This window comes from Falco naumanni, chromosome 1 (assembly GCF_017639655.2).
Source record: "Falco naumanni isolate bFalNau1 chromosome 1, bFalNau1.pat, whole genome shotgun sequence".
Taxonomy (NCBI): Eukaryota; Metazoa; Chordata; class Aves; order Falconiformes; family Falconidae; genus Falco; species Falco naumanni.
In genome coordinates this window covers 98,343,898-98,366,552 of record NC_054054.1, presented here as the reverse complement: position 1 = coordinate 98,366,552, position 22,655 = coordinate 98,343,898, and the positions used below count along the sequence as shown (strand labels likewise).

General features: G+C 45.9%; 2 protein-coding genes across 4 annotated transcripts in view; one reads left to right on the top strand and one right to left on the bottom strand.

Annotated features, from left to right (window-relative positions):
* Positions 1-14,273, top strand: part of ZNRF3 (zinc and ring finger 3) — a 96,906-nt gene extending 82,633 nt beyond the window's left edge. For both annotated transcript variants that reach the window (XM_040611373.1, XM_040611375.1), the window contains 6 exons: positions 2,311-2,442; positions 3,390-3,500; positions 4,723-4,890; positions 6,815-6,917; positions 7,740-9,488; positions 11,380-14,273. In XM_040611373.1, coding sequence (XP_040467307.1) covers positions 2,311-2,442; positions 3,390-3,500; positions 4,723-4,890; positions 6,815-6,917; positions 7,740-9,488; positions 11,380-11,423 — 2,307 coding nt within the window. In that variant the 3' untranslated portion in view covers positions 11,424-14,273. The remainder of the gene's footprint in view (positions 1-2,310; positions 2,443-3,389; positions 3,501-4,722; positions 4,891-6,814; positions 6,918-7,739; positions 9,489-11,379) is intronic.
* Positions 14,274-20,798: 6,525 nt separating this feature from the next.
* KREMEN1 (kringle containing transmembrane protein 1) overlaps positions 20,799-22,655 on the bottom strand; it is a 31,294-nt gene continuing 29,437 nt past the window's right edge. For both annotated transcript variants that reach the window (XM_040611457.1, XM_040611447.1), the window contains exon 9: positions 20,799-22,614. In XM_040611457.1, coding sequence (XP_040467391.1) covers positions 22,452-22,614 — 163 coding nt within the window. In that variant the 3' untranslated portion in view covers positions 20,799-22,451. The remainder of the gene's footprint in view (positions 22,615-22,655) is intronic.

Here is a 22,655-nt window from a genome sequence, read left to right as displayed (position 1 = left end):
TGCTCTGAACTTGCAAAGCTGAGCTACTGCCCCTTGCTCTCTTCCCTCTACCAGCAACAGTTTTCCTTCTTGATTCTTGATAATCAACTGGGTGCAGCTGTCCTCAATAGCTGGGAAACTAGTCTAGCGAATGATTGAATATTTTGGGTGTACCAATAACGTGGAAGTAGGTTAGTGGCTTAGTGCAGTAGCTTTCAAAGTAGGCTCTTTAGAGGACAGAGCAGCAGCCTATGCAAACACAAACAGGAGAGGAATAACTAGACCTAGCTTTCACGTTCTAAACTTGGATTACTTGATTGGCTCCCTTCTCATGCTGCTCTGGATACTTGTGTTTCATGCATTTTGATTCTCAGCTGAAGTCTTCAGAGCCCTTGAGGTTGAGGGGATGCTAGTTAATTTGTCTTTAAAATAAATACCGTTTTGGCACTCGCAATGGAATTGTGGAAAACAATGGCAGATAGGTTGACAACGGACAAAAAAATGGCATGAGTTGGTATGGAGTATCTTTGATCCAAATGGAAGTATCCTAAGACAGAGGGGAGCTGTTTAGGAAGCTTTCCCAGGTACGCGTGTTATCAAACAACAAACAACTCTCTGTTAGAACAACTAAGGGAGAGTGCTTTGAAAAGGAGTAGAGCATTATGAAAGATGATCCTTCCTGCTGGTCTATGAACAGAAATAGGAAGCAGGCCTCACCAGGAGAATTGTCCTCAGTCAGTTTGGTAGCAGAAGTGCTACCAAATGAAAAGGCTTTATGTACAGATTTTGTGGGTTTTATTCCCATTGGTCTGAGTGTCTTCTGCTATAGACTAAGAATGAAGTTTTGATCTTTAGAAATGCTCTGTGAAGTCTAATTTGTTTCTTAGTTTTACTTTTACATAGTTTGAAGAGGAGTAATAGCACTCAGAGCATCATGGTTAGCAGTGTGCAAAAGCTACTGAGGAATCAGGTGAATTCTTTCTTGGACAAGAAAGCTTTAGAGAAAGTGTGTGTCTGGGATCATTTGGACAGTGATTGGATTTGGCCTTAGGCCAGCAAGCCTTCTAGACACATGGGATCCCTGGTTTGGATTCAAGTGCTAGTTTTTAGCTCTTCAAAAGACGTCTGTCTTAAAAATAGTTTGATCAGTGTTCTCAGAAGTCCAGTCAGATACTAGGAAGAATCTGTTTTAAAGTCTCAGTGAAATCTGTCACCATTGTCTGGACAGATTAAGTAGAATACTTTGTAAAAAGGATGGTAGGCAAGTCTGTTAGTGATCCGTACGTGGTTTAGCCAGAAATAACAGGTAAGATACCAACAATGTAGATGTGGTATCTCTGCCATACGCTACTCTTGTTCAATTTGCTCACACTCCTGTCATCTCATTCCAAGGGTACCACTTCCATCTGCTTGTCAGTGCCTTGCTGGTTTTATACCAACCAGCCTTTATACTGGGATTTTTTTTGTGGGTCAGAATAAGCTATATGAATTTATCATGTTGGTGCCATTTTGTAACAAAACAATTTGCTTGTCTTGTTACTCACTTCTCTGGTATGTAGTTCAGTAGATTGTTTTTTCTGCTTTTGTTGGCCACAGAAGTTACGCAGTCTCTACGCGTGAAGGCTTTCAACTGGATAATACCTGGTCTGATACCATAGTTGATCCTGCCTTGACCAGGAGGTTGGACTCATGAGGTGCCTTCCTGCCCACATTATTTTCTAGTTCTGTGATTTGGCCTTCCAAAAAACCATAGCTGGACCTGGAAGGAAGTTTCAGGGTGAACTAAGCTATCTACTCATGCCTTACTCTTTGAGGCCTCCATCCTGTAATCAGTAGCTCTAGTGGTTGCTAGAACCCAAGTAACTGTTTGAATGAGTTTGCTGAGTTAAACTGCAGAAATTACAGAAAATAGAGATGGAATTTGTATGTGAATAGTATATCTCCAAAGCTGAAATAACAAAAGGTTCAGAAAATTTTGCAAGGCCAATTTTTTGGGAATGTGCAGATTTGTATTCTTCATTATGAGGTTTAACTTGCTACAGTATTAATACATATACACTGGCACATAATGCAGTTAAGTTAAAGCTGCTGTTCAGAAAATAACGTTTGTTTATCCTTAATCTTAGTTTTAGTCAGTTGGAAAAAAAGCAGCTTAAGTCAGAAGTTTAGTTTGGGTTTAACTCTGTGGAATACTTAAGTGAAGGTCTGTGCTAGAAGAGAACAGTTGGCGCTTGAATCAATTCCACATTTATATTCCTTTTCTCTCCATTGTCCAGAAGAGAGGTGTTTTAATGAAACGTGCCTTTTGAGTAGATTATTTTTTTATTCCAGCTGAACCAGGGCTCAGAGGACCCTCTGAAGAGACCAGTGGTGTATGTGAAGGGTGCTGATGCTGTCAAGCTAATGAACATAGTTAACAAGCAGAAAGTGGCACGAGCCAGGATTCAGCATCGCCCCCCACGGGTGAGACTTTTAAGAAACTTTATCTAGATCTTACACTGCTGTTACTTCATGCGGTGGTTGCTAACTGCACTGAGTGTGAAGATGTTTTGATGCTCCTCATGTGCATTAATACGTGTGAAATTCTGTTGACCTAAATAAATTGAGCAACTGCACTGTGGACAAGCAGCTACACTTGATGTAAGTATAGAATCCACAATGTGGCATCTGCTGTCTTTCAGAAGGATTCTTTTGAATATATAAATGGCTAAACATTTTATGTAATAGATGTTTTCCTTCTTAATTAAATAACTTAATTATTTTGTACATCTGGTAGTTCAGATTTGTAAGGTAGTCTGCCCTGTGTTAATTAACAATTCTGTGTAGTATTTTAAACATGGATTAATTATTTGATATCTGATATTTGTAATTGTAATAGAAAATATTTTTTCTAGAGTTTTTTTTTAGTGCTTTTTACACATAGTTTACAGAAGAAGAACAAAGCTGGAGATCAATCATGTCCCAGTTACCACTTTGGTTTTGTTGTATTTTTATGGACTACTTCTCTTAAGAAATGTGTTTGAGAAGTGAGCCGTTCACTGAAAATTCAAATGTTGATTTTCAGTCACTTAAGTATACAAGCAAAAAAACCCCCAAATAAATAATGAAAGTTTTTGTTAGTGTGATTCACTCAGTTAAAAAAACTGGGTTTTGTGGGATCAGTTCAGAGATACTGTAAATATGAGATCTCGTGACAGGCATTCTATGTATTTCATCCACTTGCAGTGACATACAAAACCCAGGTTGTGTCTCATAGAATTCCATTTAACCAACAGAACAGTGTGTACTTTTGCCATTGTGACTGTCTACATTTGACAATGACCACTGAGAAAGTAGAACAGAGAAAGGAACAATAGATTTGGGTATGATCTAAAGAAAGAAAAAATAATATTTTTGTTTTAATTTTTAAGCAACCCACCGAGTACTTTGATATGGGAATTTTCCTGGCTTTCTTTGTGGTTGTGTCTCTTGTTTGCCTCATTCTTCTTGTCAAGATCAAACTGAAACAACGACGTAGTCAGGTAAGAGCAGTAATGCAGTATTCAGTGAGTGCGGAAAGTTAGTTTCTTTTACTTTGTCCTAGAAGTTGCTAACTAGTTTTGGAAATGCTGGACACTGACTTAGAATAGCCATCTTTGTGAAAAGGGCTTTATCCATGGCTGTAGGCCTCTGGAAAAATTTGGAAATGTCTTCAGTGGAGATCTGCATTGACCTGTGATGTTCATTCAGTTAAATCCCAAAATGAAAGAGCATTTTTGCTTCTTTCATTTCATTGCAGTCCATTTAGCCATTGGGAAGGAAGAACGTTTCTGGTTATTCAGGGGTTGGTTATCAGTAGCACTGATGTACCTCTGAAGAAGTCCAAGCTCTTGTTGCTGTGCTGTGCTGTGGGGAGAATGTCTGGACTGAAAATAAATTGCAACTCCTTTCAATAGAATAACATCCATTGATTTTTAATGGGAGAGGTTTGCCAAGTAAAAAGTTTGGTTAGAAGAAATCCTAGGTGAGATAACTTTGAGTTTGTCCTGAAAAATGTGAAAGGGAAAGCATATGGAAGCTAATGGACTCTGAAGTTTGTAGTTCAGTCCAGTGTGTGCAAGTAAAAGGAACGCAAAGCACTGAAGATGCTTTGGACGTACTGAGTAGGAATCCAAAGATGTTATGGGCCAGCAGCAGTGTTAAAAAGGGGGATGATAAATTCTGCAGTACAATGTAAACAACCCACTGCCTTCCTAAGCTTCTATAGTAAATAAATTTGAGGGGAGGGGAAATGGTACAGCTCATTTAGTAACATTTCATTTTAATCCCTCTCTTTAAGTATTGCTTCTGGTAATACGGTGGTAACAGCATAATGGGGCATTACAGTCAATACTGACAGTTCAAAAAAAGTTCACGGCCAAGTCTTGCATGTTGCCTTGAATTGTTGCTGCCCATCAACTGAGCAGTTGTGGTGTATCCCAATTGTCAGCACCTTCACCTTGTTTCAATTCAAAGTAGCTTACCATTCTCACTGCTGTGTGTGGTGTACATTCTGTTCAGGAGGCTTCTGATCTAAATTCTAATTAGCCTTTTCAGTGCTTAATTTATGAAACTGTACATTAGTCTGGGCCTGATGTGATTTGGTAAGGTACATTAATTTGAACATGGGGGTGTTTCTCTGCTACTACACTGTAGTCCCATATGCTGCAGCATTGCCTTTTTTTTTTTTTTCTTTTTTTTTTTTTTCTTCGTCTTCTGTTGTAGAATTCCATGAACAGGCTTGCAGTGCAAGCACTGGAAAAAATGGAGACCAGGAAGTTTAAGTCCAAGAGTAAGGGACTCCGGGAAGGTAGCTGTGGAGCGCTGGACACACTCAGTAGCAGCTCCACTTCTGACTGTGCCATCTGCTTGGAGAAGTACATTGATGGGGAGGTAAAGCATAAATGGTTTCTTCAACACGGGCTGAGAATGTCGCTGGTTTATTTTAGCACTGTGGTACGTGGCTGGCTCTTGGACCCATTGTGTACAGGGGCTGTGCCGCTTGCCAGACTGATTGCGTTGAGTAGCCAACACAGCCTCAGCTGCATTCTGCAAGTTGCTACCTCCATCGAGTTGCTCGTCTGAGGAAGAACTCATAAAGAAGTCAGGGTCGCCTCACCATTTAGTTCTTTGGGTATTTTTAACAAATCCCAAGGTGATGCACAAGCTCTGTTTGTTGGACATAAAGGATACATTTTGTGTTTTGTTAATCAAGCTTTGATGGCACCTTGTCTTTAAAATGTCAGGTACACAGCACTGCTGGGAAACCAGAGGAAGAGAGGGAGGAGATGCCAGAAGGCTGAGGAACCATGTTTTGACTCCTCACCGTTGCTGTGTTTATGTCAGTGCTTGCCTTCTGTGACACAGTTCTATGCAGAGGAAGCAGCAAAAGGATGGGATAGAAAATAGGCTCCTTAGAATAGAGGCAGTCAATAATCAACAGCTTTAAACTTCCTATTTGAAGACATTTTATTTTGAAATTATTCATAAAAGATTCTTAATTTTTAAGGCCATATAAAATACCAGCTTCAGTAGTTGAGTGCTGCAAGTTACAAATAGTGCTAGAAATAGAAGTTTAATGGAGTTAGCTGATGGGAAATTATTCAGAGTACCAAGGATGAAGGCAGAAAAGAACTTCAGAAGGCTGTACAGAAGACAGGGAATTAATGCATGAACTTCAGCATGAAGTGATATATGTAGGGAAGAGCTTCACGTGCATTAGTGGTGGGTTGTGGGGTGAGCATTACTGCTCAGGAGCAAATCTTGAAGCTGTTTTAGCTCTGAAAGCAGATCAGTGCTTTGTGGCAGTCCAAAAGGCAAATCAGATATGAGATGGGGAAAAGAACCGAGCAGGAAACATAATTATGTCACAGTCTAAGTTCAGTCATGCTCTCACATTGAGTACTGTGTGCACTTTGATCTCATTTCACAAAAGATACGTTGGAAATGAAGGTGCTTCAGAAACGGGCAGTCACAAAGTAATCAATGATTTGGAATGGTTTCTGTACAAAAAATTGACTGAGTGGGCTAGGACTGTTTAGTTCTAGATTACCTGTGGGTGGAAGGAGTACAAAAGTGGGAATGGAGAGCATGAACAGGAATCAGAAGTTAATTTTTTTCCAGTACAAGGTTGGATGCAATTAAATGAAACTGCTAGGCCCCAGTCTGAATCAAAGTGTGGTGGTTCGCCCCCCAGCAGGTAGTAGCCCTGTGGAACTTCTTGCTGAAGCATGATACAAATTCAAAACCTGAGCTCATGGGGAGAATTGAGCAGTACTTGGAAGAAAGATCTGGTGCAGGTTTCTGATACCGGTAGATATCCAGCAGGCTCAGGAAATCCTATAAACAGATAATAGCTGAAGGATGAGAGTGCTGGGCCAGGGAAAAAGTATTGTATACCCTCTGTTGTTTTTCTTTTCCCTGAATGTTTTCCATTGCTAATAGTTGTAGGCAAGATGTATCTTTAAATGGGCGCTATTGTTTTTTAAGTTAATTTAATTTATTAAGGAAAATTTTAATGATTGGCTCCTTCAAGGTGTTAGGTCACAGGGACACGCTGGAAAAGGTGTCCTAGAGAAATGTAGTATACCTACATGGAGTTCTAACGTGCCTGCAGACTATTCTGTTAGTGACAGCTGCTCACTAGCTGTTGTACTTTTAGCTGTGTTGGAACAGAGGGCATTTTTTTCTTTCTTACCACTTTGAGACTAAGAATTGATTTGTTTAGTAGCTAGGTTGAAAAAACTAGGAATAAGCTGTGAAAAATTCACTCGTTAGGAAGGAGTACTTTTTCATGTTCCTTCATCTGTTCCTGTAGGAGCTGCGTGTCATTCCCTGCACTCACCGCTTTCACAAGAAATGTGTGGATCCTTGGCTACTGCAGCATCATACCTGCCCTCACTGCCGCCATAATATCATAGGTAAGTGCTGCAGTACGGATGTCTGTTGTATCGTCCATTTTGGATTTAACGGTTTACAAGATGAAACAGAAATTGTGCCTGTTTGTAAGTCTCCGTAGAGCTCATAGTCTTTATTGTAATGCAACCCTAGAAATACAATTGGGATTAAGTTCTTTGGAAATGACTGCATGCCCTGGAATAACAGGTCACATACCATGTTTTTGCTTGTTCCGGGTGCGATGCCCAGCAGAGTGTTGGTCAGCCTCTGAATGCAGGGAGGACAGGTAGATAAAATGGATGGGTATGTTTTATCTTGGTAATTATAAAGAAAAGACGATGGTTTTTATTTTTCCATGGTGTTGTAACTTGGAATGTGGTTTCCCTTATTTGCCCTCTCCCCCTTCCATTTTTCCGTCTTGAAACAAGTTTTCTATTAATACCCATTTATATAAATGTGTAAAGTGAAAACTCAAGCAGTGACTGCCAGCCTTGCTCTTAATGTGCAAGATCAGGAATCCTGTGTAAGGAGAAGGTTTTGCATATATGAGAACAGTATCTGACATCACTTCTTTTTAAGCAAGTACAATTGAATGTTTCAAAGGCTTCCAGGCAGATGCTCTTGACTTATCTTCTTTGTTTTGTTATTATTCCTTCTGTGTAAAAAGTTATCTGGTTTTGTGGTTGTTTTTTTGGGGTTTTTTTGTTTGTTTTTTTTTTTGTTTAACTCTGTTGTATGTGTAATATAATGAAATTCAGAACAAAATATCCTTCTGTCTTGCATAAAGTAGATTCCTTTTTATTGCCCCCTACTTCTACTTCTCCACTCTTATTTCTCTTATTCAGAACAGAAGAAGGGAAATGCAGGCCCAGTCTGTCTGGAATCCATCAACCCAGCACGCAGCCGGCAGCAGAGGGTGATTCTGCCTGTCCATTACCCAGGCCGAGTGCACAGAGCAAACCAGATAACAGCGTATCCCACTCGGACAAGCATGGACCCTCATGGAAACCCTATCACAGTACTCACGGTTGAGCGACACGGTGAACAGAGCCTCTACCAAGCGCCGTCCCCAGCCTATATCCGAAGTTACCAGCCTATTCATTTGGACCATGCTTTAAACACGCATCACTGTAGCCTGGAACACAGGGCTTACTCTCCAGCTCACAACTTCCGAAGACCCAAGTTTAGTGGACGCAACTTTTCCAAAGCAGCGTGCTTTTCCCAATATGAGACCATGTATCAGCACTACTACTTCCAAGGCCTTAGTTACCCTGAGCAAGATGGACAGCTTCCAGCTGGCATTTCCTCAAAGGGTCCTTCCCGTGCCTTTCAGCCTGGTAGCAGCATGCTTTTCCCTCCCGTGGTACATGTAGTGCCCTCATCCCGCTTGGAGAGTGGCAGTACCTCCAGCTTTAGCTGCTATCACGGTCACCGTTCGGTGTGCAGTGGATATTTGGCTGACTGCCCTGGGAGTGACAGCAGCAGCAGCAGTTCTGGTCAGTGCCACTGCTCCTCTAGCGACTCCATGGTTGACTGCACTGAGGTCAGCAACCAAGGCGTTTATGGGAGCTGCTCCACCTTTCGCAGCTCTCTGAGCAGTGACTATGACCCGTACGTTTACCGCAGTAAGAGCCCTTGCCGAGTGGGTGAGGTTGGTGGTGCAAACAGGGGTGCAATTGTTCTCTTGGAGGGCCCCCACCAGGATGAGCTTCCAGCTCATGGTCACGGCCTGGTGGGTGCTGACTGCCGGCCTGTGCCAGCTTCTTCCTCAGGGGACCAACTGTCTAACTGCAGCATGGATATGAACTATAGCAGTAATTCCTCACTAGAGCACAGGGATCCAAATGGCACTACCTCAGAGGGAGGACATGAGGCCACTCCTGGTGCTGCATTGGATGTTAAAAGGAACTGGAAGAATCCAGAGATAGCAGGGCCACTTCTGGAGCAAGCATGTGCATGCTGCTTTGAACTCCAGCACTCTGCCCTGGAGCCTAGCAGTGGGACGGCTGACTGTAGTGCACTCTTCCTTGGCTCTCCGCTGTGGGGGACGTGTGGCCCAGGAATAGAACCACAGTCAGGGAACACCCCGGGCTTGTACAGTATTAACTCAGACCACTTGCATAGGACAGATGGGGTAAAATATGAGGGGTTGCCCTGCTGCTTCTATGAAGAGAAGCAGGTAGCCTGTAGTAGCAACAGTGGCAGTGGAGGTGGTGGCTGCTATACAGAAGACTATGCAGTGAATGTGCAGTACACGCTTCCCGATGACACCTTGCCAAGCTGCTGTAAGGGTGTATGTGATCTGGGTCAACGCATTCCCATAATTCCTGAAGACAGAGACTGTGAGATGATCCTACCTACAGAGTGCCAAGGGACCCACACGGGGGGCTGTAGTTCCTGGGATGGAACACCAGAGCTGGATACTTACCTGCACTGCCAAGGGATGGGAGAGGTACAGGACGAGAGGGAGGTGTGCTACGAGGCAACATCATTCCTGCGGCAGAACTACTCCTCTCAGGAGGAGGAAGCGGGAATGCTCTTTCCCAGTCCCCCTCTGAATGCCCAGAAGCTGATGACAACCACAAAGGCCACAGGTAATTTCTGTGCTTTTTTTGATTACTCGCTACCACTCTGTCATAGCATATGAAAGGCTTCCAGCTTCCTCGTTACCTGCAGCCATAAAGGTTGCTGCCATCCTTTGTGTAAGAGCAGGTTATTGACTCATGCTTTGCCCAAAAGTGTTACTCTCTCGTAACCTGTGCTCATTTGGTCCTAGCTAGAGGAACAGAAGGTGTTCGTTTGCTATTTAACCCTGTAAGAGCTTTCATACTCGTCCTTTGTGGGGAGGGGGGAAAAGTGACTGCTAGTACCAGGCCCCTGTTGGAGCTCCCACAGCTGGGAACACCATGCCAGTCATGGCAGCTGTGGTGAGATGCTGAAGTAGACAAGGCCACAGTGCCGGGAGGGGACAGACAAGCTGAAGGATAAAAAAAAAAAAAAAAAAAAGAGTGAAAAGCTTGGAATTACTGTAGAAGAATATGTGGGAAAGTCTTAGCTGTGGACATACACAAGGGGCAAAAAGAGCCACTTGGAACGAAGGGGAAGTTCCTTGCCTGCCTTTCAAGGGCTGGTTTTGAGGGTGTTCACGGAATCACAGGATACCCTGTGTCGGAAGGGACCTCAGGCCACCATCCCGCCCAGCCCCCTGCACAAGGCAGGGCCACCTCCAGGATCAGCCCCCATTGCGCCGTTTGCCGACCAGGTTTCTCCAGCCCCAGGGACGCAGCGCGTTCCTCACTGGGCCCCCGCTCCCCGCTGGCTGCCCGCGCGGTGGAAGGATGTTCCTTGTATCCCACCGGAGCATGGCGTGTTCCAGCCCGAGCCCCTCGCCTCTTGCCCAGGGCGCGTGGCTGTGAGGGCGCTGGCTCCATGCGGTGCCGGGCTCCATGCGGTGCCGGGCTCCATGCGGTGCTGGGCTCCATGCGGTGCCGGGCTCCATGCGGTGCTGGCTCCATGCGGTGCCGGGCTCCATGCGGTGCTGGCTCCATGCGGTGCTGGGCTCCATGCGGTGCTGGCTCCATGCGGTGATGGCTCCATGCGGTGCTGGGCTCCATGCGGTGCCGGGCTCCATGCGGTGCTGGCTCCATGCGGTGCCGGGCTCCATGCGGTGCCGGCTCCATGCGGTGCCGGGCTCCATGCGGTGCCGGCTCCATGCGGTGCCGGCTCCATGCGGTGCTGGGCTCCATGCGGTGCAGGGCTCCATGCGGTGCTGGGCTCCATGCGGTGCCGGGCTCCATGCGGTGCCGGGCTCCATGCGATGCTGGCTCCATGCGGTGCTGGCTCCATGCGATGCTGGCTCCATGCGGTGCCGGGCTCCATGCGGTGCTGGCTCCATGCGGTGCTGGGCTCCATGCGGTGCCGGGCTCCATGCGGTGCTGGCTCCATGCGGTGCTGGGCTCCATGTGGTGCTGGCTCCATGCGGTGCTGGGCTCCATGCGGTGCCGGCTCCATGCGGTGCCGGCTCCATGCGGTGCCGGCTCCATGCGGTGCTGGCTCCATGCAGTGCCGGGCTCCATGCGGTGCTGGCTCCATGCGGTGCTGGCTCCATGCGGTGCCGGGCTCCATGCGGTGCCGGCTCCATGCGGTGCTGGGCTCCATGCGGTGCTGGGCTCCATGCGGTGCTGGCTCCATGCGGTGCCGGGCTCCATGCGGTGCTGGCTCCATGCGGTGCTGGGCTCCATGCGGTGCCGGGCTCCATGCGGCTATTGCAGTGCTGCTCGGGGGAGCCCTGATGCCTCGTCTGCTGCAGGCTGAGCGAGCCCCAGCCCTCGGCCGCTTCTCCCCAGGGGCTGGGGGGCTCCAGCCCTCTGGGCATCTTGGCGCTCTGCTGAACTCGCCCCCGTCAGTCAGCGTCTTGTTCTGGGGGCCCCAAAGCTGGATGCAATATTGTAGGTGCAATGATCCTTAGTTTTCTTTATCTTTCAGGTGCTGGATCTCATCCCCTGGAGAGAAGCCAAATCGGTGACTAGGCCTGTCCAGATGATCCCAGATGGAGAAGCAGAGCTTATCAGAAACTCCAGATTCTCTTGGACTTCAATTTTTTTTAAGCTTTGACAAACACACAAAAGTGGTAATGTGGAGAAGTCCCTCCCCCACTTCCTCTTCCTCTGTGTCCGCATCAGCTTGATTGTCTCCTTTGTCCCTCTTGCCTGAAGCCTTCAGGCCTCCATTTGTGTGCAAAGCCCATGTGGGATGTGGCGTGGAGCATTTCTGAGCTCTAGTGCCATTTCTATATTAATGACAAAGTGTTATTTATATTTTCTTTTTAGAAGTGACCGTGTCAGCTCTTGCTGAGGGGTAACACGGTGTGTTAAATAAGCCAGGCTTTGTGTAGATGCTGTTATCTCCTACTGAAAGGAGTCCAGCCTTCTATAAGCTCAGGGCTACACCTGCCTTAGAAACCAGATAGCACCTTGAAATATAGTAGTCCAGAGGGATACAGCTGCTGAATGGATGCTCAGATACCGACTAATCCTAGTAGCAGATCCTGGTAGCCAGCAAGTTATATCAGCAATTTTGAGGGAGGTGAAGCATCGGACCGTCTCCTTTCTCCTCTCCCCTCCTCCCCCTTTCATGCTGCTCTGAAGATTTGGCTAGGAAGGGCCTCCTGCCATTAGGATTAGTTTTAACAGAGTGGGGGTAGGGAATCTGGTAGCTCAGAACGTTCTCATCCTCACTTCCTGCTAAACCATGGACCTCATTGTATCTTCTGACTGGTAAGAATGCTGGGGACCCCTCCCTCAAACAGATGCTGGAAGAAAGTGCTTAGAAGGGGTGATGATCCCTTTGTAGGTAACGAACCTTGCCTTCCATAGGAAGATTTTCAGGCACCTGTAGCCCCTGTTCCAGCTGTGAGGAATGCTGGCGTGCGCAGGAAAACGGAGCTTGCAGGGTGCTTGCAGCTTGGCTGGCTCAGTTTGGGAACGGGTCTTGTTTCCTTACCGACTGCGAGCATGCCTGAGGGCAGCAGTGCTTGTCACCTTTGGTGCGCGGGGGAAAGTGAGGGACTTGGTTTAATCATGATTTTCTTCTTTGCTGTGGTTGATGTAGCTTCCATAGATTGATCTGTTTTAAAGGTTTTGTGGGGCCCAGCCAGTTGTGCTTCATTTTTGTCTTGTGTACAGAGTGCTCTCTGTACCCTGTTAGCCTGGGCACATACTTTTGTTCTTGTGCTTGTACTAGTGAGGATATTTGTTATCGTGAGATAATGCATGTCGTCACTTCTGATAGCAATTGTTTCCTGTGGAAACAGCAGCTTCTGAGTAAGAGGCTACCATAGCATGGTTTAAATTGCCTGTCATGCTGCATGTGCCTGAGGACACAGTGTCATCCTGTCTGGTGTATTCACAGCAGGAATTCTCCTAAAGGGAAAATAATTATTTAATGCCCACAGTGCCAGTCTTCCGAAAAGATTTGTCTGAAGTTCAGTACGCTTTGGAGATACTTAAGAGACATGAAAAAGAGATGTACGCTTCATGTTACGTTTTCTGCCAAAGTAATGTCCTTGACAGCACTGGGCTAATTGTGAGAACCAGCCAGGTTAACTTGTTTGCTTTATAGTCCCAAATGAAATATTTTGAAAGAAGCAGACATCTAAGAAATAATGAATACATTCATCTGTTTACTGTTACTTTCTGTACTGAATATGTTAGGAAAAAATAATTATATTTAAAGGAATTCACGTTAAATCTTTTTAAATGAACAAACACCAAAATCCAGCTGTTCAGAGAATTAATTCAAGGCAGTATCTGGGTATAACTTTAAAATAAAAATTCCAATAAACACATTTTCTGTGTATAAAGCTTATTGAAAACTTACTCATTCTCTGAATGACTGAAGTAAGTGGTATGTGTCGGGAGAATAAACTAAAGGTTTGGGTTTTTTGGGTTTTTTTTGGTTGTTTTTTTTAAGTCTTAGCTTTCTCCTTGCTCCACTCAAAAGAAATGCGTTGTAGAAGCTCTGGTATACTACCTTGGTTATTCTGCTTGGTGTTTTGTGAGGCACTGAGGCCACCTAAGTTGCATTGTACTCTGTAACTACACAGCATGTTGTGGTAAAATGTGGTTATAAAAAAGAAATTGGAATATTCTGGCTCATGGTGTTCCTGGCTGTACTGGTCTCATTCACGTGTTGTGGAAATCTCAGCCAGTACAACAGTCTCTGCAGGCCTTACCACAGAGGTACCTACACCTGGTTTCTGTGTTTGGTTTTATATTCGATGTTTAGTTAATTCCCCGCTACCTGTCTGTCTGTACAGACTTACAGGCTAGCTGGCCGTGATAGATGGTTTTTATAACAAAAAATGCCTTTCTACTACTTACATGAACAGTTGTCATTGTGTTTGGCTCATGAGGCACTATTTAAAATGTTTTTAATTAAAGTTATCTTATAGCACTTAAAATTGTTTTGTATAAAATTTGCTGTAAAGATTTGTAATATGGTCAAAGGGCTCTTTCTCCTTCATTACCATTTTTTAAAATGTTTTAAAAGCTAGAAAACATCTTGTATATATTCTGTATATGTATAGCAGCACATTTCATTTATGGAAATATGTTCTCAGAATATTTATTTACTAATATATTTATCTTAAGCCATGTCTTATGTTGAGAGTGTGTGACATTATTGTAATAATCATTGAAAATCACTAACATGAGGCCCTGTAAATACATGATAATTGCACACAAAGATTTTACAGTACTTGCCGACCAAAAATGATTTAAGAAAAGTTGTAGTTACCTGCAGTTTTGTAAGAAAGTGTACAAATGTCTGTATTAAAAAAAAAAAAAAAAAGGCAAAACCACACAAAAATACAGTTTTATTGCATATACACGTGGAAGTTGTCCTTCTTGTTTTGGGGGAAAGGACAGGGATAGCTGTGGTCCTCAAAGTATAGTCCTAGATGTACTGAGGTGAAGTGTAATACATATTTTTTCCTTTTTTTAAATAATAGGTGGGTATGTATATACATACACACACACGTACAGATCCTAACACAAATGACCATGATAAAAAGTTTGAAAGTGTGTTTTTTCTGGAGGCAACCCATGATGTTCTTAGGACCATTCAATGTTCAACAAGCGCCACAGCTGTGTATCCACCAGAAATTTGTAGATATTGACTAATTTATTTTTAAAAACTATTTATTTTTTTTTAACGCGGTACTGTGTGCAGTGTCTGCCCAGTACTTGCCAGTTTTAGCTGCCTTCCTGGGAGTGTCCGCCGGTCACCTTGCCCAGCGCCGGTGTTGTGAGGGTGTCCCCGATGTCCCCGGTGTCCCCACTCACGCCGGCTGGTGTTGCTGTGGAGGGGGAAGCAGGACAGCAAAGGTGCCGTGGGAAGGCAGGTGAGGGCGGCGTGGGGGGCAGCGCACCAGGGTACACGGTGAAGAGATGGGGTGAAGGGCTGCGCCAGGGGAAGCAGGTGAGCAGCTGTAACAGGGCAGCACTTGGGCTGTGGTGTGGTGTGCTGGGATGGGGGGGGGATGTGGGGGGTCTTGCAAGCCCCTGAGGCCTCCAGGCACGTGCGGAGTGACACATCAGCTGGAAGGCATCCTTATTTTTGTGTGGAACCTTTATTTCTAGTTTAATTTCAGCTATAAATAACGTATAGTCCTGAAATAAAACTGCTTCGAGACCCGAGCCAGCGCGGCCTCGGCGGACACGGGTGGGTGACTCCTGGCTGGGGCAGGCAAGGGGGGGTGACAGCACTGGTGCCACTGGTGGAAATTGGTGCTTTGCTGCTCTCGTCGGTCAGCAGAGGGCAAAATTTGACCGAGGATGTTTATGCAGGCAGCTAGAGGGGCTTGGAGGCATGTGGCTGGCAGCCCGCGCGTGTGCATATGGATTGATGTAAAGTGTGTTTGTGTTATTGGGTAGGCGGTTTGCCTCCGTGCATTACGTATGTCCCATCCAGGATACACACCCAACAAGCCTTTCCAGTCTCCCCCACTTCCTTCCTTCTCCCAAAGACTGTCCCCGGTAATCCCCTGGACACCCCCCCGCTCCTCTGTGTTCACGTCGCTGTAACTCGGTCACCCCAGAATTCAGCCAAGAGCTCAGCCCCGCTGCCCTCCCGCTCCCTGTCCCATGTGGGAGCTCCCCGGCAGGGCTGGCAGCCCCCCGAGCTGGGGGGTATCACTGTGGGGGGTATCACTGTGGGGGGGCTCCTGGGGCTGGCATCCCCCCGAGCTGGGGCATATCACTGGGGGGGCTTCCTGGGGCTGGCATCCCTCTGAGCTGGGGGGTATCACTGGGGGGAGGGGGCTGCTGGGTCTGGCAGCCCCCCGAGCTGGACAGTGTCACTGTCTGGGGGTTCCTTCTCGCGTGCGGCTCCGTTGTGGCCCCCGCGCTGTGGGAGCCGGGGGGGCGGGGGCGCAGCAGTGGGGGAGCCGCAATGGAGGATGTTGAGCAGCACCAGCAGGTGCTTCCCAAGCAGAGCGGGGGCCCTTTTTGTGCCTGGCCAACAGAATCCTGGCAATTGCCGATGATTGTAGATGCTCATTTCATTTGAAAATCAGTTCATTAAGCAACTGTTCTAAAAAAAATACCGTAACGCTCACCATATGCACCGGGCTGGTAATGCCTGTGTCACACTGGTGTTCCCTTCCCGCCAGGCCCCCCCAGTTTGCTGTTGCTGATTGGTGTTTTGTTTTACCAAGTCTTGTTCTGGAGAAAAGGTGAGGTGACGGTGCCTGTAGGACCGTGCCATGCCCTCCCCTGCTGGCCCACCAACCTGGGGGGGAGCCCAGAGCCCCGCTCCCCGCGGCTGCGGGCTGCGGCCGGGACTCGAATGTGGTGCTGGGGGTGCTGGTGGATACGTTCTGTCTTTTCCTCATGATAGTGTCTTTTTTTTTTTTTTTAATGTCTAAATGTAAACATTTTCTATAAAAACCATGAATCTTTTCATATTTGACGGGGGAGGTTCATTTCAGTGCTGAGGTTTGGTATTTCGGGCACGGGGGAACCCTGCGAGCACCATAAACCCGCGTGGAGCCTCCATGGGGAACGCGGCGAGCTGGACAGCCTGGGCTGCGGGAGCCCCTGCGTTACGGGGACACTTGGTGTTTCTGTAACACTACCTCACTTTTGCTGTAGCAATACTGGGTGCATCTGTCAGATCCTGTGACAGCTGTTGGGTAACAGGGGCTGTTACTTGGGCAGCATGAAGAGAAGTGTCCTTACAAGGCCGGGAACCAGCCCAGGCCGAGCCTCCGTCTGGGAGAACACAGCGACACAGATCCCGGGATTTTCCCCTGCCGTGGAGCCACGCTCCTGCTGCTGAAATGCTGCACAGAAAAGTGTCTCTTTCCGAATAAAGAATACATGTCCCTCACGGGGAATGAAACCGTTGCTTAGGAAACAACCGAAAAAAGGCAGCGGTTCCCAGATGGACACAAGTGTAAGAGGAGCCCGGTGACCCGATCGGCAGGAGGGGGCACGGGACCCCTGAGCCGGGGAGGCTGGTCCCCTGCGGCCGCCGCGCCTCTGAAAGAAAACGAGAGTTTGAGTCGGGACACAAAAAGCTGGAGGGACAGTTCTGGTGCCTGACACTGCTGTTCAGGTGTTCAGATAAAATGTAGCTGAGGGTTTCTTTGGGAGAGCATCGTGCTGCTTTGGTCAGGAGTTAATGAAAGAACAGGTGAATCTCGAAGGCGGGGAAGCAGCGTTACGTGTTGCTGCGATCTGTAGAGAAAACACTGGAAGAATCGTTATGGTCACTGCCAACGGTCTGAAAACACGTAAACTGAAAACTTCACTTTGCTGTTACCGCCGAAATCGCTTCCCACTGCGGTGCCGCATGCTCCACACGTACCATCCTCAGCGCCCGCAGCCCAAACGTTCTCCCCACCCCGCAAGGCGGAGGCGCTGCTGGAGGCGGCTGGGGCACTGCAGAGCGTCTGCCTCCCGCGCTCGGCGCTTGCCCAGGCTTTAGCAATGCTAACACAACTCCTGCTGACACTCACTCTATTTATTTTTTATAATTATTACCTACACCCATTTGCTGACCGCAGCATGGCCACATACAAACACAGCACGTGTGTCAGCGGCGAGATATTTGAGGTTTGATTCATTCTGTTCTCTTTTGTCGGTCGTCTTTGGTTCATGTGATAGTTTGGATTTACAGTAAATTGTCCTGGGACTGAAATTCAGAATGCCGGCTTTCATCCCAAAGCACAGGTGCTCAGTAAAGTTGAGCAAGTACGAGCTGCATGAGATGTATGTGTGTCAGGGGGTGTGTTGTTACGGCAAAACCGGTATGCTTTGAAGGCTGCTTCTTTTTTTTTTTAATCTCAAGATCTTAAGGTAGCAGGATGATAAGGCTGCTCATAAATGTCTAAATATTCAGGTGAAACTGCTGCTGGACTGTATTTCGTTGGAGTATTGTGAAATATCATTGCTTCAAGGTATCGAGAACTAGTTGGACAAGTATTAGTCAGGAGTTGTTTTGTAGTTCACCCTTCAGGCAAAGCGGCGCGCTAGAACAATCTGTCGGCCTTCCCACCGCCCAGGAAGCGTTATTAACCAGGAGCCGAAACTGGAATAACGAGTCACGCTCACCCACTGGCAGCCCAGTCTCCGCTGATGTGTTTGGCCTGTAGTCATGCGGGCTGCAGATTCAGTAGTTTCCAGGGCTATCAGTAAAAATCTCCCATTTATCCCATCGCTGGGGAGCTTGGAATAGCGAGGCACGAATTCTGCAATACCACTGGTGTGGCTGTGTGAGCGATGGGGCAGAAGCCCCTCCGCATTGCACTGACTGTAGGAAATCTGACAGAAACAAGCCCCCAAAAAGATGATACTGATGCTTGACCAAAAAAGCCGATGACATGTTTGATGTTAAAACGGTCCAGGGAGTATATGCGCATGAATTTGCAGAATCTGATGAACAGCCCAATACAATTACAAGCTAGAAATGAGACCCAAAGGAGGAAAGCGCATCTTAAAGCAGCTGTTTCATCTGAATCGGCATCTGCCACAAAACTGAGTCCGAGTTACCCTCTTCTCAGCGCTCTTCTAGCATAGAGACCAATGAATTACCTTTGATTTTCTTCTATGGTTACAGTGTATAGAAAATTTATTTTTCCCAGAGTGTAAACTAACATCTTTTCTTCCTATAAAATGTTAGCAAGATACAAGCATAATATGCTGTATTAAATAACGCATTTCCTATACATATATAAATATATATATTACTATGATAACATATCACACATATTTTTAAATAACACAGTCTCTATTCCCCTCCCCCCCCCAACATAACAATATTAAGACAAAAGTACATAGAAAATCATTCAGTCAACACTAAACTAGTTTTAAATGTAGATTTTGAACGAGAGGGGCCACTTGTCCCGCTGGCCCCCTTCCACCTGAGGTCCACACGCACTGTAGGCTGCTGTAAGTGATGCTGTGTGGCTTTGGCAGGGAGGCAGCCTGCCACGCTGCTACAGGCAGGGCCAGCGTGAGCGCTCGGTGCCTCTGGGGCCGGGCACTGGCTTTTTCCTGTGGCTTACGGTCCACTGCGGTGGGTCAGCTCAGCTCGCTCTGCAGCCACCCCAGAAACAAGATCAGAGAGCTTGTCTCTGTGAGAAGCAACTCAGGGAAGAGAAAGCGATGGTAATTTTTAACCTGATCAATTTATTGCACCACCACGCAGCCGGTCACACCAACACCCCAGGGAGGAGGGGGCTGCAGCCGGGGCCGGACGCCCCTGCATGAGAAGGCAGCGCCTTGTAACAGTTTTGCTGTCAAAATGGTCACTTTTGAAATTGTGGCCAATGCCATGTTTGCAGCCTGTCCAGCCTGTTGGAACTGCTAGGTAGGAGGTCAGAAGGCCATTTGGATAGAATTCCAAACAAATTCTTCTGCAGTTATTTTCAATTTGTTGCAGAAAATGCTGTAAACACGAACATCCCGAGGTGTCTGCACCCTCCAGCTGTCAGCACTCAGCTGCTAGTGTCGCAGGGGCGTTTCTGCATGCTGAACCATGTGGGATTACAACAGTTGTGCATGTCAGACTTTGCTTCCTTCTCTCCCCAAACCCTTAATAGCAAAGATCAGAAAGTGCTACATTAATGGATACCGGCTGTGTTGGCCACGTACCACCATGCCCCTGGAGTGTTTGCACCGGGAGTGTGAGCGACCACATTTTGAAGAAACCTACAGCAGAGACCTACGTGCTCTTGGTGGCCCCAGGCCCATAGAGTAAGAAGTGCTACTTAAGGGACGGACCCCATCTGTGCATTTCTACCTGTTGGTCTGTTTCCTAGTATCACAGAGGTATCTAGAATCAGGCAATCTGGAAGATTTGGGGGGAACATAACAATGTCCTCTCTGCTTTTCTCAGTGTTTACCTGTGCACTGTCCCAATACCTTATGCTTAGTCATGATCATTGTTGCGGTGGCCAGTTAATCTGCTCTTACTGCTGGTTTTATGGGTCTTTCATACAGAAATCAGATAAACATTCCATAAGAAAGACCCTCAAAATACGATTTTATCAGTTAAAAAATTGTTGAGGAGCTAAGGGACCGATGTAAAATCTCAGTTTGTAAATTTTCCCAATTTTGCATTAGTAGCATCAGTCTGTCTTTGTTGTTGTTTGTAACGGGCTTTCTCTAATTTTATAGTCAAATTCTTTAGTGAAGAAGAGAAGCTTAGCAGTTCTGTATTTTTTCCTTCTGCACGAGGCAGAAATCAGTCATAGGGTGCTCCTGACGTCTCTTCAGTTTATAACATTAGCTAACTGCTTTATGAACATCCCTTTGCCTACGTATCTTTAACTGCTCAAGAACATTCCAGAAGGCAAGCAGACAAAGCTTCATACAATGCACTCGTAACGTAAGGGTCCAGGTTTACACTCTCACTCATTCCTCCTGGTTCTCCATTAGTGAACCATACTAAGCACGCTTAGGAAGCAAATTAATCTGTTTTGCTACAAATCTGTAAGGACTCCTTCCCTGCACAGCACGATGCAAAACCTGACTGCTAAAAAGGCAATTTAGACATTTTTGTTGGGTCTGAAACAGATAGTGCTTTTTGGTCCAACCTGATGACACGTAAGAGATAACCAGCACATTTTACAACTCGTTCTGTCTTGATTTTAGGCGATACTATAATTATCTTTTCCTGTACTCTTTCCAGCAGCTCATGCAAGAAAGTACTAGATATTCCTATGATATTCCGTTTTTGATTCGTAAACAACTCCATAAGTGCTGGCTCAGTAAAGTCTTGTTTCTATTAAGCATTTATTGCGGTACTGTTCAGCTGTCTCTGGCACTTACCTGTGGTACATAAATGGAGCTGGAATTAATTCAATCCAGGTAAAAGACTAGACCTACAATGGCAAGTAAGGCACAAATTTCACGGTTTAATTCTTAGATGCCCTGTGTTTTCAAGTAAATCTATAGACCTCATGAAGGGGATGGAGTTACATGTTAAAAACAGAAGGGCAGATGCTACAATGAATTTAAACTCAGTGACGCTTTTCTTACTATTCTTAGTTGACTTTTGCAGGTGCATTTAATGGTTGTTCTCTGACCACAGGCCTGGTATACACTGGTGTATGTTTAAACTGGTATTAATTCCTTTTGTCTTAACCAGAATTACTGTACTGTAAGGGCTCTCGCTGAACTTCCTCTAGCTTAGTTGGAGGAGCTGCTCACTCACAGAACTTTTCCAGTCAATTTATCTGACTTCTGTATTGTCAGTTTTTCCTAAATATCTTGCTTTCCCAAATATCTGCTGGTCTGGACTTGCTGAGAGACTCACTGTGGGTCCCCAGTAGTGGGATGAGGAGTCTGAGCATTGTGGGTGAACAGATACGCTACCAAAGAGAAAAAACCAGTTAATGCTGTCTGTTACAATCAAAGAGAAACGATTTCACAGATCAGATCCTCATTGATGTTCTAGTTCTTTGACAGGTAAAGGCATTAATCTTAAAATGCAGTTCCGTTTTAATTTTGCAGGCAAGACGACACTTTCCCTTCTCAGAAGTTGAGCATCAAGGCAACTGGGTACCTGTCCAGCTGCACAGCCTGGCATAGGTGAGTTGTTGATAGCAGGCTACAACTTTGTAATAGTTTAGGCTGCTCAGATCAGTATCTTTAACTTCAGAGTAAGAATCTGTGCTAGCCACACTTTTCAAAAATCCAGTGGATTTACAATTTCTTTGGATAATCCTTAAAGAAGCCCTAAGCTTATGCCCAGAACAAATGCAGGACTTCAGACTGGAGCATGATGGTTTTCTGTGAACAAAATTATCATAATCCTCAGCAAATTATGGGTCAGACACAGTCATTTAGAAGTCTTCATTGCTTGAGCAGCCCTTTACCTGGTGAGCATTACCCCATCAAAGCTCACCTTTGCAGCTGGAACTCCACAGAGTGTTTGCGTCCTGAATTTGATTTGATTTTTATTTGTGCATCTCTGCTTGTAGAAACAGCAAATGTAGAAACAGCAGAGCACTGGGCAACCAGGCTGATGGCTTCTCCAAGTCTTTGACTCCCACGTTATTGTACAGCACCGTTTAGACATGTTTACATTAAGGCAATAAGCTCCGGTTGCTGTGGCAGCTGATGGGTTATCTGTACCTACCTCTGCCTTCAGCCCCGAGACCAAAGGGGCTCCAGACGCCTGGCACGGCACAGCGGTGCAGGGAGAAGGACACGAGAAGTCCTCAACCTGCAGATACTCATTCAACTACCTTTGGCAGGGGCACAGGGGATTTTTAACTTTACAGGTTTTTACATATATCTTAAGTGCATTGGTTTAAAGGCAGTTATTTAACAGCACTACAGATCTGATGAGCACCAGATATTCCAAAGTTATTGCCACAATTAAATCTGTTGTCACTACTATACCCAAGAGAACAGCAGATAGGTAAAGTCACTTGAAGGCCTTTGGAAATGGACTTTTTTGAAAACGAGTATGAGACTGGGAGAAAAAAAAAATCCAGTCACCTGGATTTTAAGGAGATTGATTCTTGTAAAATCAAAGACACTTCAATTTCCCACTAGCGGGTTGCAATCATCTTGTTGGCTTCGAAGCTTTTTCTTGAAGATGGATATCGATGTGGATGGCTGGTAAAATATACTCCAGATCTCGCCAGCAGTCGTAACCTCACTGGAATCTTCTGTTTCAGTTGCAGATGGTGTCTGATGGGATCTAGGAAACAAGCATTAATTCACTCCAAGTGTTGAGGTGCT